Source organism: Camelus bactrianus, chromosome 5, assembly GCF_048773025.1.
Source record: "Camelus bactrianus isolate YW-2024 breed Bactrian camel chromosome 5, ASM4877302v1, whole genome shotgun sequence".
Taxonomy (NCBI): domain Eukaryota; kingdom Metazoa; phylum Chordata; class Mammalia; order Artiodactyla; family Camelidae; genus Camelus; species Camelus bactrianus.
The window spans coordinates 19,378,749-19,392,927 of record NC_133543.1 but is presented as its reverse complement, the minus strand read 5'-3'; the positions used below and the strand labels follow the sequence as shown (position 1 = coordinate 19,392,927).

Below are 14,179 nucleotides of genomic sequence, written 5' to 3'. Positions count from 1 at the left end.
GAAGCCGGTGGATGACGGCTGGTCGCGCTGCTGAGACAAGAGAAGGGGCAGTTTGGGCTCTGGATTCTACGCTTCTGTTCTACTCTCAGGAACTAGAGTAATGCAGCTTTAAGTTGACTTCGTTATGACTGATCTATTTTTTAACATGTTAAGAGACTGAAAATGGGGCCACAGATGCAGGCTCAGGGAATTTCAACTTTCGCGTGGTTTCTACCTTTGCTCAAGGGTCAACAAAAATAACTCCCTCCTTACCCTGCATATGAAGAACTGGAAGACGAAAGACGGATACTAGGGTCAGGAATGTTAGCAGCTCGAAGGGGAGGGCAGCGTGGGAATGCGGGTAGGGATGTGACGGGACGGGTCAGGGATGGAGAGGAAGTTGTGAGCGCTCTCTCCTCCGGGCTTCTGCCAAACTGCTTAGAAGCCGTGTTCTTTCAACAAAGGGAGTGAACTTCTCAAGGCACCGTGAAGCTGGGTGAAAGCGTTGCGAGTGAAGCAGCAGGCAGGATGGAGCCGGGTTTCGGAGCTTCCTGTTTGATTTGCCCCAATACCAGATCCTCCTAGTTCCCTCATACTTAGGATGGAGATCCAGGAAACCAGAACCTCTTGGTCCGGGAGAGGGCGGGCCCTTCTGTGTCTGGATGTCACTCTGTGCCCCAGGCCGGTCACAGGGATCCGCGGAGGTGGCGGCTACGGAATTCCTCCGCGACTGTGAACCTTCTCCTGGAACTCGGTATTAAGATGCTCTCCGCGCGGCGAGGGCGGGGAGACCTGAGGGACGTGGCAAAGCCCTGGCTCCTGTTAGCGGCTTCTCCAGACCACCCGGCCCCCTCCCACCCGGGGTGCCGCTCTGCCCCAGGTGCTGCCAGTGTCAGGGTTGTGGGGCCACTCTCCAAGCCCGCCCCTGCGAGCAGAAACTCGCGGCACTGTCGGATTCTCAGCCCTACGACAGCTGGTTGCCCGGGGACGGCGAGGAGAGGCGGGAGGGACTGGCGCGCCCAGAGTATCTGGTCGCTTGAGGGGTCCCACTTTTTTCTCCCTCCACTGGGAAAGAGGTCTACGAGGGCTCCATGCAGAGGCGCCAAAGGAGGGCTGCAGTCCAAGGAGGGACCAGAGTAGGGGCGAACTGGACCCCACTCTGCCCTCCCCGAGCACACAGTGCCCCCTTCCACGCCCCACCCGCCAGGTCCACGCAGAGCCCCGGGCGCGCGTGCGTCCCCGCCGAGGAGCCGGGATCCCCCGCATCGCGCGCCATGGAAGCGGCTAACCTCTCTGTGGCCACTACCGGCGTCGCTCTTCCCCTGGGACCCGAGGCCTGCAGCAGCAGCAGCAGCCCAAGCCCGGGCGGGGTGGCGGGATCAACCCCAGGCGGCCCCTCCCTGCCTGGCCGAGAGCCTCCCTTCTCCGTCTTCACCGTGCTGGTGGTGACGCTGCTGGTGCTGCTGATCGCTGCCACTTTCCTGTGGAACCTGCTGGTTCTGGCCACCATCCTGCGAGTCCGCGCCTTCCACCGTGTGCCGCATAACTTGGTGGCCTCGACGGCCGTGTCGGACGTGCTAGTGGCCGCGCTGGTGATGCCCCTGAGCCTGGTGAGCGAGCTGTCTGCTGGGCGACGGTGGCGGCTGGGCCGGAGCCTGTGCCACGTGTGGATCTCCTTCGACGTGCTGTGCTGCACCGCCAGCATCTGGAACGTGGCGGCCATCGCCTTGGACCGCTACTGGACCATCACGCGCCACCTGCAGTACACGCTGCGCACCCGCCGCCGCGCCTCGGTGCTCATGATCGCGCTCACCTGGGCGCTTTCCGCGCTCATCGCCCTCGCGCCGCTGCTCTTTGGCTGGGGCGAGGCGTACGACGCTCGGCTCCAGCGCTGCCAGGTGAGCCAGGAACCCTCCTACGCCATCTTCTCCACCTGCGGCGCCTTCTACCTGCCGCTGGGCGTGGTGCTATTTGTCTACTGGAAGATATACAAGGCGGCCAAGTTTCGCTTCGGTCGCCGCCGCAGGGCTGTGCTGCCGCTGCCCGCCACCGTGCAGGTGAGGGGAGGGCTGCGGAAGGGGGTCTCGGGGAGGCGGTGGGGGGGGAGGGGTGCTGGGGGAGGAGGAAGCCTGGCGGAAGTGAGAGCTGGGGGTGGAAGCTGGTACACTCGGCGCACGCGCGGAAAGGTGGGCCACCAGCGCACCGAGAGGGCACGCGGAATTTGCCCTCTGCTCTCCCGGGGCGCACACGGAGGGGCTCATCACCCGTGCCCGGCGCGCAAGCGGAGGGCTCGCCGCCCGCGTCCCCGGTGCGCGCGGGGGAAGGGGCTTGGGCTCCTGCACACGGAGCCGCAGCGGGAGCAGGCACCGCCGCACCACGCCGCTGAGGCGGCGACGGGGCAGCGTTGCTCGTTAGTCGGGAGGGCACGTCTGAGCCGCTGCGCCCTCTGTGGTTTTTCCACTGGAGCGTTGATATCCGTGGGAGTGCTCGGACTTCCCAGGCCCTGCTAGACTAAGCGGGACTGCAGGCGGCTGGGAATTTGTCCCGCAGATGAGCGAATCCTCGACCAGCTCCCTGCCAAGTGTCACTTTCCTTTCACTGTCCCATCCTCAGTACTATCCTTAGTAACTCGGGAAGGAGAGAGAACCCTGGGTTCAAATCTCAGCTCGGGACCCTGGGGCAGTTGCTTCATCCCCAAGCTTTGCTTCCTCATCTTTAAACAAGTGAATTCCTACTTTAAAGGGCTGTTGGCGAGGGTTATGGTGAGATGAAGAATTCCAGGCACCTAGTACGGTACCTGGCACGGGGGGAGGGTGGTGGGGTGGAGCTGGCTGGAGCAAGAACATCAACAGGGGATGTTGATTGGCAATCTACAAGAGCCGGAACATAACCCGGGAAATTAATGAGATTCAGGAACCTGCATTTAGCAGAGCTTCTCTCCACTGTATTGAGAATCCAGGCTTTCTGCCTTCTGGCCAGGCCCTAATAGATATCAGCTCCCTCCTCTCTCTGGAAACTCCAAACTTTCCTTTTACCGGTGTGAGGGTGTGAGATCTTGAGAGCTCTCAGTCCTGGAGAGTGACAGGACTTACTGTCCCTTTCCTAATACAATATAGGGACCACAGAAAGGGGGCATGGTAGCAGGGGAGAGACAGGGTAAGTTTTGTGTTGTTAGTTCTGTTTTAATTTTGAAAATTAACTCAGCTACTTGGGCTACTCAAATATGTGTGTTTTAAAAAGCAGACCTTTTTTTCTCTATTACATAGACAAGGAATTTTGTAGGATAGAATAGGAAAGTCAAGTCTATACTTGGAAAGTGTTGTTTGGGGAGAGCTTTATTCAGAATTAATGATGTACTTTGAAAGGTCCCTTGGAAATGCTGGGGGAGGTGATTACGGCTTTTCTATCTGATTGCTGAGGATGGGGTGACTTAATAGCTACATTGATCCAGGGTGCACCCAAAGAAATTGTGGTGAAATGGGTTCCAGAAAGCCTGAGTTCAGTGTTCATTTTTAACAGACCCCATTCGAACAGGTGAAACAAAGCACGTGTGCCTGGGTAGGAGCCTGGCCAATCGGGGTGGCCACTGATGGGGAGAAAGAGCTCTGGGAGTCAGAGGCTGTGTGGTGATTTAGCCACAGGCTGCCAGTGGGACTTGGGGCAAGTCCCTCCCACTCTTTGGGCTACAAATTCTCTTCTCTAATACACAGCATTGGTCTAAGTCATGGCTAAGAGTCTTGAATCATGTGATACGATGCTGAGGTTGTAGATGAGATGGGATTCGAGAGCATCCTGGATCTTTAGGCTCCAGAAAGCTGCCCCATTTGGGTAACATTGCTAAGTCTGCCAGTGCAAGCTTGCCAACCACAGGACGCCTAAACAGAAGTTTTAAATAATGTGCCAGGAATACGTTCTCAATGCCTTTCCTCACCTGTTTTTGTCTACACTCTGGAGGAAATGAGTCGAGTTGAATTTGGGTCCTGCAAAGTGTCTGTACTGCTTTCTGTGGGCGACAGGAGTCAAGGTAGCCGGAAGGCCTCTGATGACGAGGCTGTTCACATCCTTCACCTTTCTCAGGCTTCTGTGGCTAGGTCCCAACACTCAAATAGTATCAGAAAGGGATCAGAAACAGTTCCTCCCTTTTTGAAAGTAGAGAAGGAGAGAATTGCTGACTGAGTGTGTTCCCCCTTCCAGGCACTGTTTGATGCTTTTCATTCATCCTTCTATTGAATCCTCATGATCCAGACAAACTGACGTTACAGCCTCTGGTAGTCAGGATAAACTAAAATACACTGAGTAACAAAGAGCCCCAAGACTAACGGTTTATCTCCCTCTCATTCAGCATTCAACATGGGTCAGGTGGCCCTCCTGCTCAGCTCTCCTCCAGGCAGTAGCTCATGAATCTGAGCCCCTTGTCATTTTCTAGCTATGCTGTCCTGAACATGTGGCTTCCAAGGTTGCTGTGGAAGAGGAAGTGAGATCTGGACATAGAGCAGCTTCTACCTGCCTTGCCCTGGAGTGTCCCTTCTGCTCACACTCCCCTGGCCAGACCCTGGCTCTGAAATCATGGGGAGCCTGTGGCTATCTGGTGAGCACTGATCATCTTTGCTCTCCTTCTAAAGATGATAAAACTCAGGTGCTATAAAGTTAGTTCATCTACAACCACACAGTTCCTGGGTGCAGAAGTTGAAGTTTGCCCCAGATTTAAAAGTCACTGTGTTTTACCTTCCTGTTTCATTGTGTCGTGCTCTCTCCCAGAACTTAACCTCTGAGCCCTGTCACAAGTATCTCACAAGCATCTCGAACTTCACGGGAGGGAGGCAGTCATATCCTAGTCAAGATGGGTCACGGGGATGTCGACAGGAAAAAAAATGCACAGCATAAAAGTTGAGAATTATGTTTTGTTCGGCTGACTTGCTGAGGATGTACACCTGGAAGACAGCCTCTCAGACAGCTCTGCTCTGAAGAGGTAAGGGAGGAGCAGGATATATAGGAGTTCTGCAACACAACCCAGGTAACTGGAACATCAAAAGATTACATTAAAGAAAACCAGACATCTCACGTTAGTGAACTTAGTGCTTTTCTATGTATGGGAAGATGCCAGAGTCTGGGCTTATTGAAATCATTCCTTTGATCTGCACCTTAACTCTCTAGGGCCAATATCCTGCTTATCTCCATCCTGAATCCCCTCAGGGTGCACGGTACAGTGGCTGATGGCCACAACATCCTTTGTTTACTGATATGGCCGGTGACATTTTTCATCCACAGGGAGCAGGATCTCAAAGCTATGCCCATGAACTCCTTTCCAGGAGAGCTGAACACAGCTGACAGAGGCACCGCCAGCTTCTCTCAGGAGGTGGGGTTAATTCCCCCCCGCAGTCTTCCTTTCAGCTTCATGGACAGACCACTGCACATACAGTACACTCTGCTCTACCCAAAGCACCCCAAATGGGTTCTGATCGTTTTCCCCTTGCCCTGTGCCCTCTACTGCTTAGAAGAAGGAAAAAGCAAAATCAATAGAGAGCGTTCATTTGGCTTTTAAAATACGACATCAAATATTTTCTTCTTCTCAATTGTTTGTCTGATGGCTGTGCACCCGTTGCTCCCAGGACCTGTCTATCCATTATCGTGGCAGGGTCACCAACAAGAGCCACCCTTCTTTTAGGGGTCTATGGAAATGGTTTAATTTTAATTTCCTTTAAAGTTAGAAAAAAATGAATATCATATTAATGAATATACAATAATGAACCCAGCTTTGATTATGTTCATCTTTATAATAATATGGCCACAAAATATAATTTTTAATATTTTTAATGGAGGAAGGGCCCACAGAGGCCAGGATGCCTCAGGCTCGTGAACGTTATAAGGCAGCCCTGGTTGGTACCGTTTGCTCATCCACTCAATCAATAAACATGTGTTGGGAGATGGTGTGCACAGTGGTTCAGAGCATGGGAATTGGAAACAAGGAGACTTGGATTTCAGTTCTTTCTGTGCCACTCATTAGCACGTTCGCCAAGTGAGTTCATTTCCGTCGGCTTTTCCCCGTAGGTAAAATAGAAATATTGCCATCTGCCTTTTAATAGTCTTGTGGAGAGTAAATGAGCTAATAGCAGAAATGGAGTAACTAACATAGTAAACCACACATGATAGCTGCTGAGCTCTTTGCATTGTTTTTTTGAAATTCATCTTATAAATTATAAATCATGAATTATTATTTTATACCTCTTACTGCTATTACTCACCAATAGGGGTGGATTAGTTATTTATTTCTTAACAATTACATATTCAATATCTTGTAGCAACCTATAGTGAAAAAGAATATGAAAATGAATATATGTTTGTATATGGATGACTGAAACATTATGCTGTGAATATACCAGAAATTGACACATTGTAACTGACTATACTTCAAAAAAAAAAAAAACTAAAAAAAAAAGCCCAGCAAAGATGTATGAAGTCTTAGTTTCTGTGGGTTGGGCAATGGGAAGGGCTTAGCAGGGTGGTCCCTGTCCACGGTGTCTTGTGGTTGTGACTGTGACTCACTCACATGGCTGTTAGCAGGAGGTCTCCACAGAGCAGCTTGAATGTATCACCACGTGGTAGCTGGCTTCCCCTCATCCAAGAGGGTGAAGCAAGAAGGAAGTGGCAGTGCCTTTTACAATCTGGCCTCAGAAGTTACATTCCATCACTTCCCTTATATTCCACTCATTAGAAGTGAGTCATTAACTCCAGCCCACACTCAAGGGAAGGAGAATTAGGCTCCACCTTTGGGAGATGGTTCAGTGAACCGATGGGACATATTTAAAAAACCGCCACCACAAGACACGCAGGTAGTGTTCAGAATTACTTGACTGACCTTTTCTGACCTATGCACCAGGCAATGTGGTAGACTCTGAGGTTTCATAGAAGTGGTCTCTGCTCTCAAGGGATTAATTTTAGTAAACCACAATTACAGAATTACACATGCAGTAAAGTCTTACAGGTGCTCTGCTAGAAGTCTTTTCAGATTGGGGTGATCCTGAAAGACGGCATAGTGGATGGAAAACCACTTCGTAAACTAGAAAGGGCAAAATAAATGCGTGGTATTGAGTTACAGGGTTTGTGACAACTTGGGTCTGAACTTGAGATAATGTTATATTACAAAATATTTGGCTCTCTATGCCAATCCGCTACACTCACATTAGTAAGTCTGTGTTGTCAGCATACAGTCTGTAACTCCTAAGTGACCTGAAATCTACACAGAGCCCTTGATGATTTTGTCACTTGTCCAAGGTCACCTGGACCACCCTAAAAGACTAAGTTGTTGGTGGGCTTATGGTTGGAACAGCATGTGGGACCTGGGTTCCATCAGAGCTCAGATGTGAGAAGAAGGTAGTGAAAAATCACCACCCTTGTTCTGCTTCTATGAAAAGCAATATGACACTCAAACACATTCCCATGCCAGACTGCAAGGTTATTTTCACTTTAGAAAAGTGAATTTTATTCATCAAATTGTACCAGGGGTGACAATACATCTATCTGGTTTATGGTTTGATTCTTTTAAGACTGGCATCTAATTGTCTGAAAGTTTCCAGAACTACTTGGGTGAACGAAGGAGTGTTTTCTCTATCCATTTAGAAATCTCTGTAGCCTTCCCCTCTCTATAAACTTCCACCTTGTTCCCTTACATCATTACGTTCATTCTGCCTCTTTACCTTTACTTCCATTTCTCCTTCCTCTGATTGGATTTTTGGGGAAGATTGGAAAGCAGGAGGAACAGAGGGGGATGTAGACAGTATGGTGCAGCGATCATGAATTTTCACCAGTGACCTTGCAATAAGCTACTTCTTAAATCCGTGTCGTTCTTGGAGAAGATTGAGCTTCTCAGTGAAAGAATGAGATCCAAATGCCAGCATCCTTCACCTTTTGGTAGGTCACCGAGTTCCTTGAAAATGAAAGAAAGCTTTGGACTTGCTGCCCAGAAAGGCACATAGGTGCTTGCTTGCCCAGCGTGCACTCCCTGACGCCCATCTCTGGAGAGAGGTGCTCAGCCTTTCCTCCCATCTGGCTCTCCTGAGGGATGGATCCCTCAGTGCAGTGGCAACTTGGACTCTCTGAGGCAGGGAAGTGGTTGTCAGGGGAGCCATGGCCTCCTAGGAAGGCATAACAGAACACTGAGGCTGGACAACACATGTGCAAAAGTCAAGATCTCTCCTCTCTCCATCCCAGTCTCCCCTGTGCCCAGGATCTCTGGCCTGGGAGGCTAGGGACTTCGGGGTCAGGACTCTTGCCTCAATGAATACCTTCCGATGGCACCTGGATGTACTGGGGGATGACTAGATTAGATGGTATTAGAGCAGAAACAAATGCAGTCTAATTTTAATTAACATACTTGATTATAATTTTCCCTGCTCAGCATTGACTCCAGTGGGTCCTTAATCATTCCAGGCTGACTAACCAGTCCCCCTACCCCCCCCCCCCAAATAATCCATATTTTCCAAATATAAGAATGATAGAGTTGTACCTAATGTTATGATCATACCCAAGAACTCAGCCGAACTGTACTCTGTTGTGTGTGTAATTACACTGAAGGGAAAGTTAATTTTTTTTCAAGCCCAGCAGTGCTCTATTTTAATTTTTTTTAACAAGAAAGCTTCCTTAATTTACTTTCTGCTTTCTTTTGCACAAGAGAAGCAGCCGAGAAAATTTCCTGTCCTCGTTTGCCAGACAAGCTAGACAGCTCCTGTTTACTCTGAGGGGCTATTTTGGTTTGTTATCGCTTTAAAGTGCCTTCAAGACATGCAGCTTGGAGCTTGGCTATCTCGGTGCACCTTGGACGGAGAGGATGGGGCCCCAGGTATGCCAAGTCCTGACCTGCTGAACTTCGGTTAGACATGGGGGATTCCAGTTACAATCCAGATGGCCTTCAACCAAAATTGGAAATAATTTCAGTGTCCTCTCCCCTCTCTCGGAGGTCATAGAGCTCGGTGAGTCACTAGGGTTAGCTTGGTCCCCCCACACTAGCCTTGCGAGGAGCCTCACCATGCTGGATGCCTGACTTATGTGTCACAACACACACACTGGTTGGTTCCACAAGTGATTAGGAACCTTCCTTCTTTCTGCTTTCCTTTTTTTTTGGGGGGGGGTGAGTAATTACGTATGTATGTATGTATGTATGTATGTATGTATTCATGTATGTATTTTTAAATGGAGGCCCTGGGGATTGAACCCAGGACCTCGTGCATGCTAAGCATGTGCTCTACCACTGAGCTACACCCTCCCCCACTGCACTTCTTATTAGGGTGTTTATCTGACAACATTAGAGGCTGACAAATATTTGTGGGTGCTTTCTGCAGCAGCTGGACTTCTTTTTTTAATTAGAGAGGGGAGGGATAAGGGGACATGACGCTGACATGCGTGAGGTCCTGCCATGTGCTGCTGTCTCACTGTCTACCTCCAGTAAGCCCACCATATAGGTAAGGGGCCTCATGGTTGGACAGGTAGAAATGGGGGCTCAGACTGGAATCCTAGCCAAACACTAACTTGCTCTGAGCCTGGGTCTCCTCGTTCCTTCTTAACTGCTTGTTGTCATCACTAAGACGGTGTGTGGACTCACATGGCCAACTCCTACACAACTGTCAGGAGCCATGAGGTCTGAGATTGTCCCCTGCTTGCAGGCTAGCAAGTCGGCCTCCCAAAGTTTACTGGATGCTAGCAGAAGACACAAGACTCCCAGATCAGAGTTAAAAGACTATTACTCACGGGACAGAGGCAGCATGAGCTTCTCCAGTGCATCCATTCCCTGTTCCCTCAAAGCCTTGTGGGAGTTACACAGAGTGGCCCACTGGATTCGCATCACACATAGTAGAGAAGCTCCCAGATGAGGGAACTCAAGTCTTCACTGTCAGGGCTGGACAATGAATAAACCGGCCTTTTGCTGTTAGGAAAACTGAATCTTTTATAATAGGTTGCAAGTGAACCTGCCCTGTTTTCTAGTTGGGAGACACCGTCTGTATCTTCCAAGGCTGTTTGCTATCCAGACATCCTTGACAGGCCAGTCTGAAACAAGGGCTGTCAGTGCCTTCGCTAGCAAAATGTGCAGAAACACAAGGGACTTAAGAGTCGTCTCTGCAAATATCTGTTTATTCAGTAAACGTTTATTGAGCTTTTGCTATATGCCATCCATTACACTGGGGTTCTTCAGTGAACAGGACACTCGTGGCCCCTGCCCTCCTGGAGTGCTGATGCCAACACGGCATTCAGAATGATGACTCTGAATCCATGCCCTGGTATCAGAGTGCGTGTGGGAATCTTGGGACGGAATATTTGAAACTGGGACTTGATGGGAAATTCCAGAGCACAGTCCCCAATATACACAGTAGAAGATTAATGTCTGAGTGTATGTTGTCTGGCAGATTTGGTCCTTAATTAATTTTAGATGGAAAAACTTCAAACTCTGCAGAGATGTTTAGGTGAACTCATGTTTTAGGTCATGTCTCAGAGCGGCAGAGAGAGATCACACAGGCCTGGAACCAGACAGACCGAGCAGGCACGTTGGTTCTGCTTGGCCCGGCTTGTGTGGCCTTGGCTGGGCCATCGGATGTCTCCAAACTTCTGTGCATCCAGGGCACCTGTGCTTTGGTCCTACAGCAGGACCAAAAAGCGCCGGGTGCTGTTGGTTGTCGGCATTCAACAGTCCGTATTTCTGCGTTCTAGCCCGGGGCTGGAGGGCTCTTAAGCCTGAACAGTCATTTTCCAACAGGTGCACAGAGGGCAGTCAGGGCAAAGAGGCTGAGAAGACATCCAAGATGGAGAAGCTCGGGGATGGCCCCAGAGATGGCTGCTAGAGGCCCTAGGAACTTCCCAGGAAGCCACAGATGTCCATTCTGAAAGCAACCCGAGCATAAATGGGATCCTGAAATAGGTTCTGTGGGGACCTATTCTGATCACTCACTTTTATTCAAAGTGCAGAATAACAGGTAGGAGTTAAGAGGGTTGCCTCCCACCCAGAACACCCGAGTTTGACTTCCAGCTCTAATGATAAGCAACTGTGCGACCTTGGACAAGGCAGAGAAGCTCTCGGAGTGCCTTCTCGACTGTAAAATGGAGATAATGCCTGGAAGGTTTGGCGTGAGGATGAATGAATTAGAGTCATTCATGACAAGTGTGTAGCGTAGTGTCTGTTTCACAGGAGCTTTTCCGGAGTCATTCCTTGTGTCTTTCGGCTTTGTATTGGACATTACATTTCAAACAAACAAGCAAACAAAGCCAAGCTTGTCAGCCTCCCTGCAAATCGGGGTCATCCCGGATTGACTGGTTTTCTCTGAGACTGTTTCTGGAAAGATTCCACGCCTTCCGCCATCACTGCGCACCGGGTTTGGCAGGCTCAGGCGCAAGCCGTGACCACAGGCTTCCAGCAAACGAATACTTCAGCAGAGCAACGGGGGACTCTGCAAAATGCTGCAGTGATGGAAGCCGGGTGTTTTAAACCTATTTAATCAGTGGACTCCCCTTCTCTGTTTCTCTTCCCCCAGGATCCCTTTGAACTGAACTGACCCCATGTCTTTATCTCAGTAGCATAAAAAGGATTTGGAGTTGCATTACCCTGTGGAAGAACTCAAGTGCCTGGCAGGTCACTGAGGTCAGCGGAGGAATGGGTGGGGAAGTGCCCGTTAATGAGCTGAGTGGGAGGGAAACAAGTCACCTGCCACTTCCTCTCGGGCTCGGGTCATATTCTTCTGCCCCGACGATGGGCTGCTGGATGTTCACGGGGGGATTTCAGGGTGCTCAGACTTTTTTTGGTGACTTGAGGGTGGTCTACTATGATCCCTGGACAGTGCTACCTCTTCTAAAGGGGAGAGGTGACCTGCAGCTCCCACCTGCCTCGGAGAGGATGAGGATGGGAAACCTGGGGCCGGCTGGACCCCAAGCCAGGCCTTTGTAAGGGACAGAGGAGGGGGGAGGAGGGAAATGCCGGCTGTTCTCTTGTGAAGTTGCTTGCCTTTTCTTTCTTTCTCCCTGAGTGGCAGGCAGGAGAATGCAGGTGTGCATTCACAAAGGAAGGGACTCTTCTGTGTCCACATCGCCAGGATCTGTTTTGAGGCTGATGTAGTGGTTTTCCAAACAAATAAACATGGGGGTGGGGGAGAGTGGCAGAGACCGAGAATTTGAAGGTAGAGCTGAGAGCGGGGAGGCCTGGGTTTACACAGGTCAGGCCACCAGGGGGCTTCTCCGCTGTCTAAGCTCCGCCATCCTGCCCCGAGTGAGGGGGGCAAGGACACTGTACAGTGCCCCGTGGCTGTGTGGCTCTCCTGCAGGCCGTCTCCAGGAGAGAAACTAGACACAGCCTTTGTCTGGGAGCCTCTTGCGTCTGTGTTTCCTCTGGCATCGTGACTGGCAGCATTCGGGGCGGGGGCGGGAAGAGATATCAGGTGTGGACCGTGCTGTTGAAGTGCTCTGTCAATCTGGCAGCTGTCTCCTGGGCAGCTATCAGGCGCCAGGTGGTGCTGCCAGGCAGGTGCTATTCATTCAGCTTGGACCAGAGGGGCGCCAGAGACTACACCTGTGACTGATCACACACACTGTTGCAAAGGAGGGGAACAGGGTGCCCCATCACAGGGAGCGGTGACTGAGTCTGGAGGAGTGGGAAGGCCACTCTGAGAGGGCTGGTGGCCTTTACTCAAGACGTAAATAGGAAATGATCGAAGGATGGAGGTCAAGGGTGGAGAGCGTGCCCGAGTCTCCATAAATGGCAGCTGATTATGACCACGAAGGTATCTACAGTTTGTTTAAGCCAGGCGATACAAAATTATCCCAGTGTTTAAATCGGTTTAGCACAGTCATTGTGTAACTCCTTGCAATGTGGATGTTTACGGGCTGCCTCTCCAGCTGTGGGCACTGTGAGGGGCGGGATTGGGTCTGTTCTGTGCAGGGTCCTGGTCCCAGCCCCAAGCCCCCTCTGTGAGTGATGAATGGTGAGTGCCTGTTCCAGGGGGTGTGCCGGGGGCCCCCAACACACATTCCCAGTTCACGTCCATGACGGCTTTATGGTGGCGGGAGGGGACTTGGTCACCCAGCTTCACAGACGGGGAAACGGGCTCCTCCTGGGTCCAACACCGACTCCTGCTTGTAACTGCCTCCCTCCCTTTCTTGATCATATTATTTGACACAGGGGGGACCACCGCTCTCACTCCCGGAAGAACCTTCAAAACTTAAAAAAGGTATGGTTTCATGAGCTTTCCTCCCTCATCTTTCTTGATGGATTTTGGTATCAATGCATCTTGAATGAGGCTGGAGGGGAGGTGTTGGCCAAGGATGGAGTAGCCTCCTTGCTTTATCATCCAGCGTTAACATTTTATTTTAACGCCATGTTTCCTTTGCTCCCAGGTGAAGGCGGCACCTCAGGAGGCAGAGAGGATGTTCACGGTGCGTGGGCCCCAGGGGTCCTTGCAGACGAGCGGAGACTCGGGGCGGGAGCAGAAGGAGAAGCGGGCGGCGGTGATGGTGGGTGTTCTCATCGGCGTGTTTGTGCTGTGCTGGATCCCCTTCTTCCTGACGGCGCTCATCAGCCCCCTCTGTGCCTGCAGCCTGCCCCCCATCTGGAAGAGCATATTCCTGTGGCTTGGCTACTCCAATTCCTTCTTCAACCCCCTGATTTACACAGCATTTAACAAGAACTACAACAATGCCTTCAGGAGCCTTTTCACCAAGCAGAGATAAACCCAGGGCTTGGAGAGACACGTGGGTAGGGTCGTCGGGAGGGAACCGGAACTCTTCCCCTTCACCAGTGGTCTGGGCAGGAACCTTCCCCCGACAGCTGAGCATCAGTGGTGTTTGGGAACCATCCCATCTCGGCCTGGAGTGAAGGAGCCAAAGGCACATCTTTTCTCTCTGGCCCAGATTAACCTGACACCACCGAAATATTCTAAGAGATAACTGTATTAAAATTGTGCAAAGAAACATTTCCCGTAGCATTTACATCCTGAAACCGGTACCTGGTTTGTACACGATAAAAATCAAACAAGAGCATGTAAAGTAGCGTGCACAGAGTTCAGAGAAAATCAGGGTGACTAAAAGGGGAAAGAAAGGCAATTAGGGACAGGAGACATTGTGTAAAGCAGGACACTCCAACGACGTCTCCTGCAAGCCTGGACGAAACCAGGAGGCTCTGAACGCTGAGTCACTGGTAGGATGGATACAGCGCGGCATCTCGGATAGGTTG

At 50.9% G+C, this 14,179-nt stretch overlaps 1 protein-coding gene across 1 annotated transcript; it reads left to right on the top strand.

Annotated features, from left to right (window-relative positions):
* Window positions 1-1,253: 1,253 nt before the first annotated feature.
* LOC105076125 (5-hydroxytryptamine receptor 5B) lies at window positions 1,254-13,919 on the top strand. The gene is made up of 2 exons (XM_010964141.2): window positions 1,254-2,036; window positions 13,345-13,919. Exons 1-2 carry the CDS (start codon window positions 1,254-1,256, stop codon window positions 13,675-13,677), a joined length of 1,116 nt encoding a protein of 371 aa, XP_010962443.2. The 3' UTR covers window positions 13,678-13,919.
* Window positions 13,920-14,179: the final 260 nt, after the last annotated feature.

Excerpts from the sequence above, each read along its gene's own strand:
- LOC105076125 (XM_010964141.2), top strand. The coding sequence starts at position 1,254 with ATGGAAGCGGCTAACCTCTCTGTGGCCACTACCGGCGTCGCTCTTCCC. Across the intron at positions 2,037-13,344 it reads CGCTGCCCGCCACCGTGCAG|GTGAAGGCGGCACCTCAGGA; the intron begins GTGAGGGGAGGG and ends CTTTGCTCCCAG.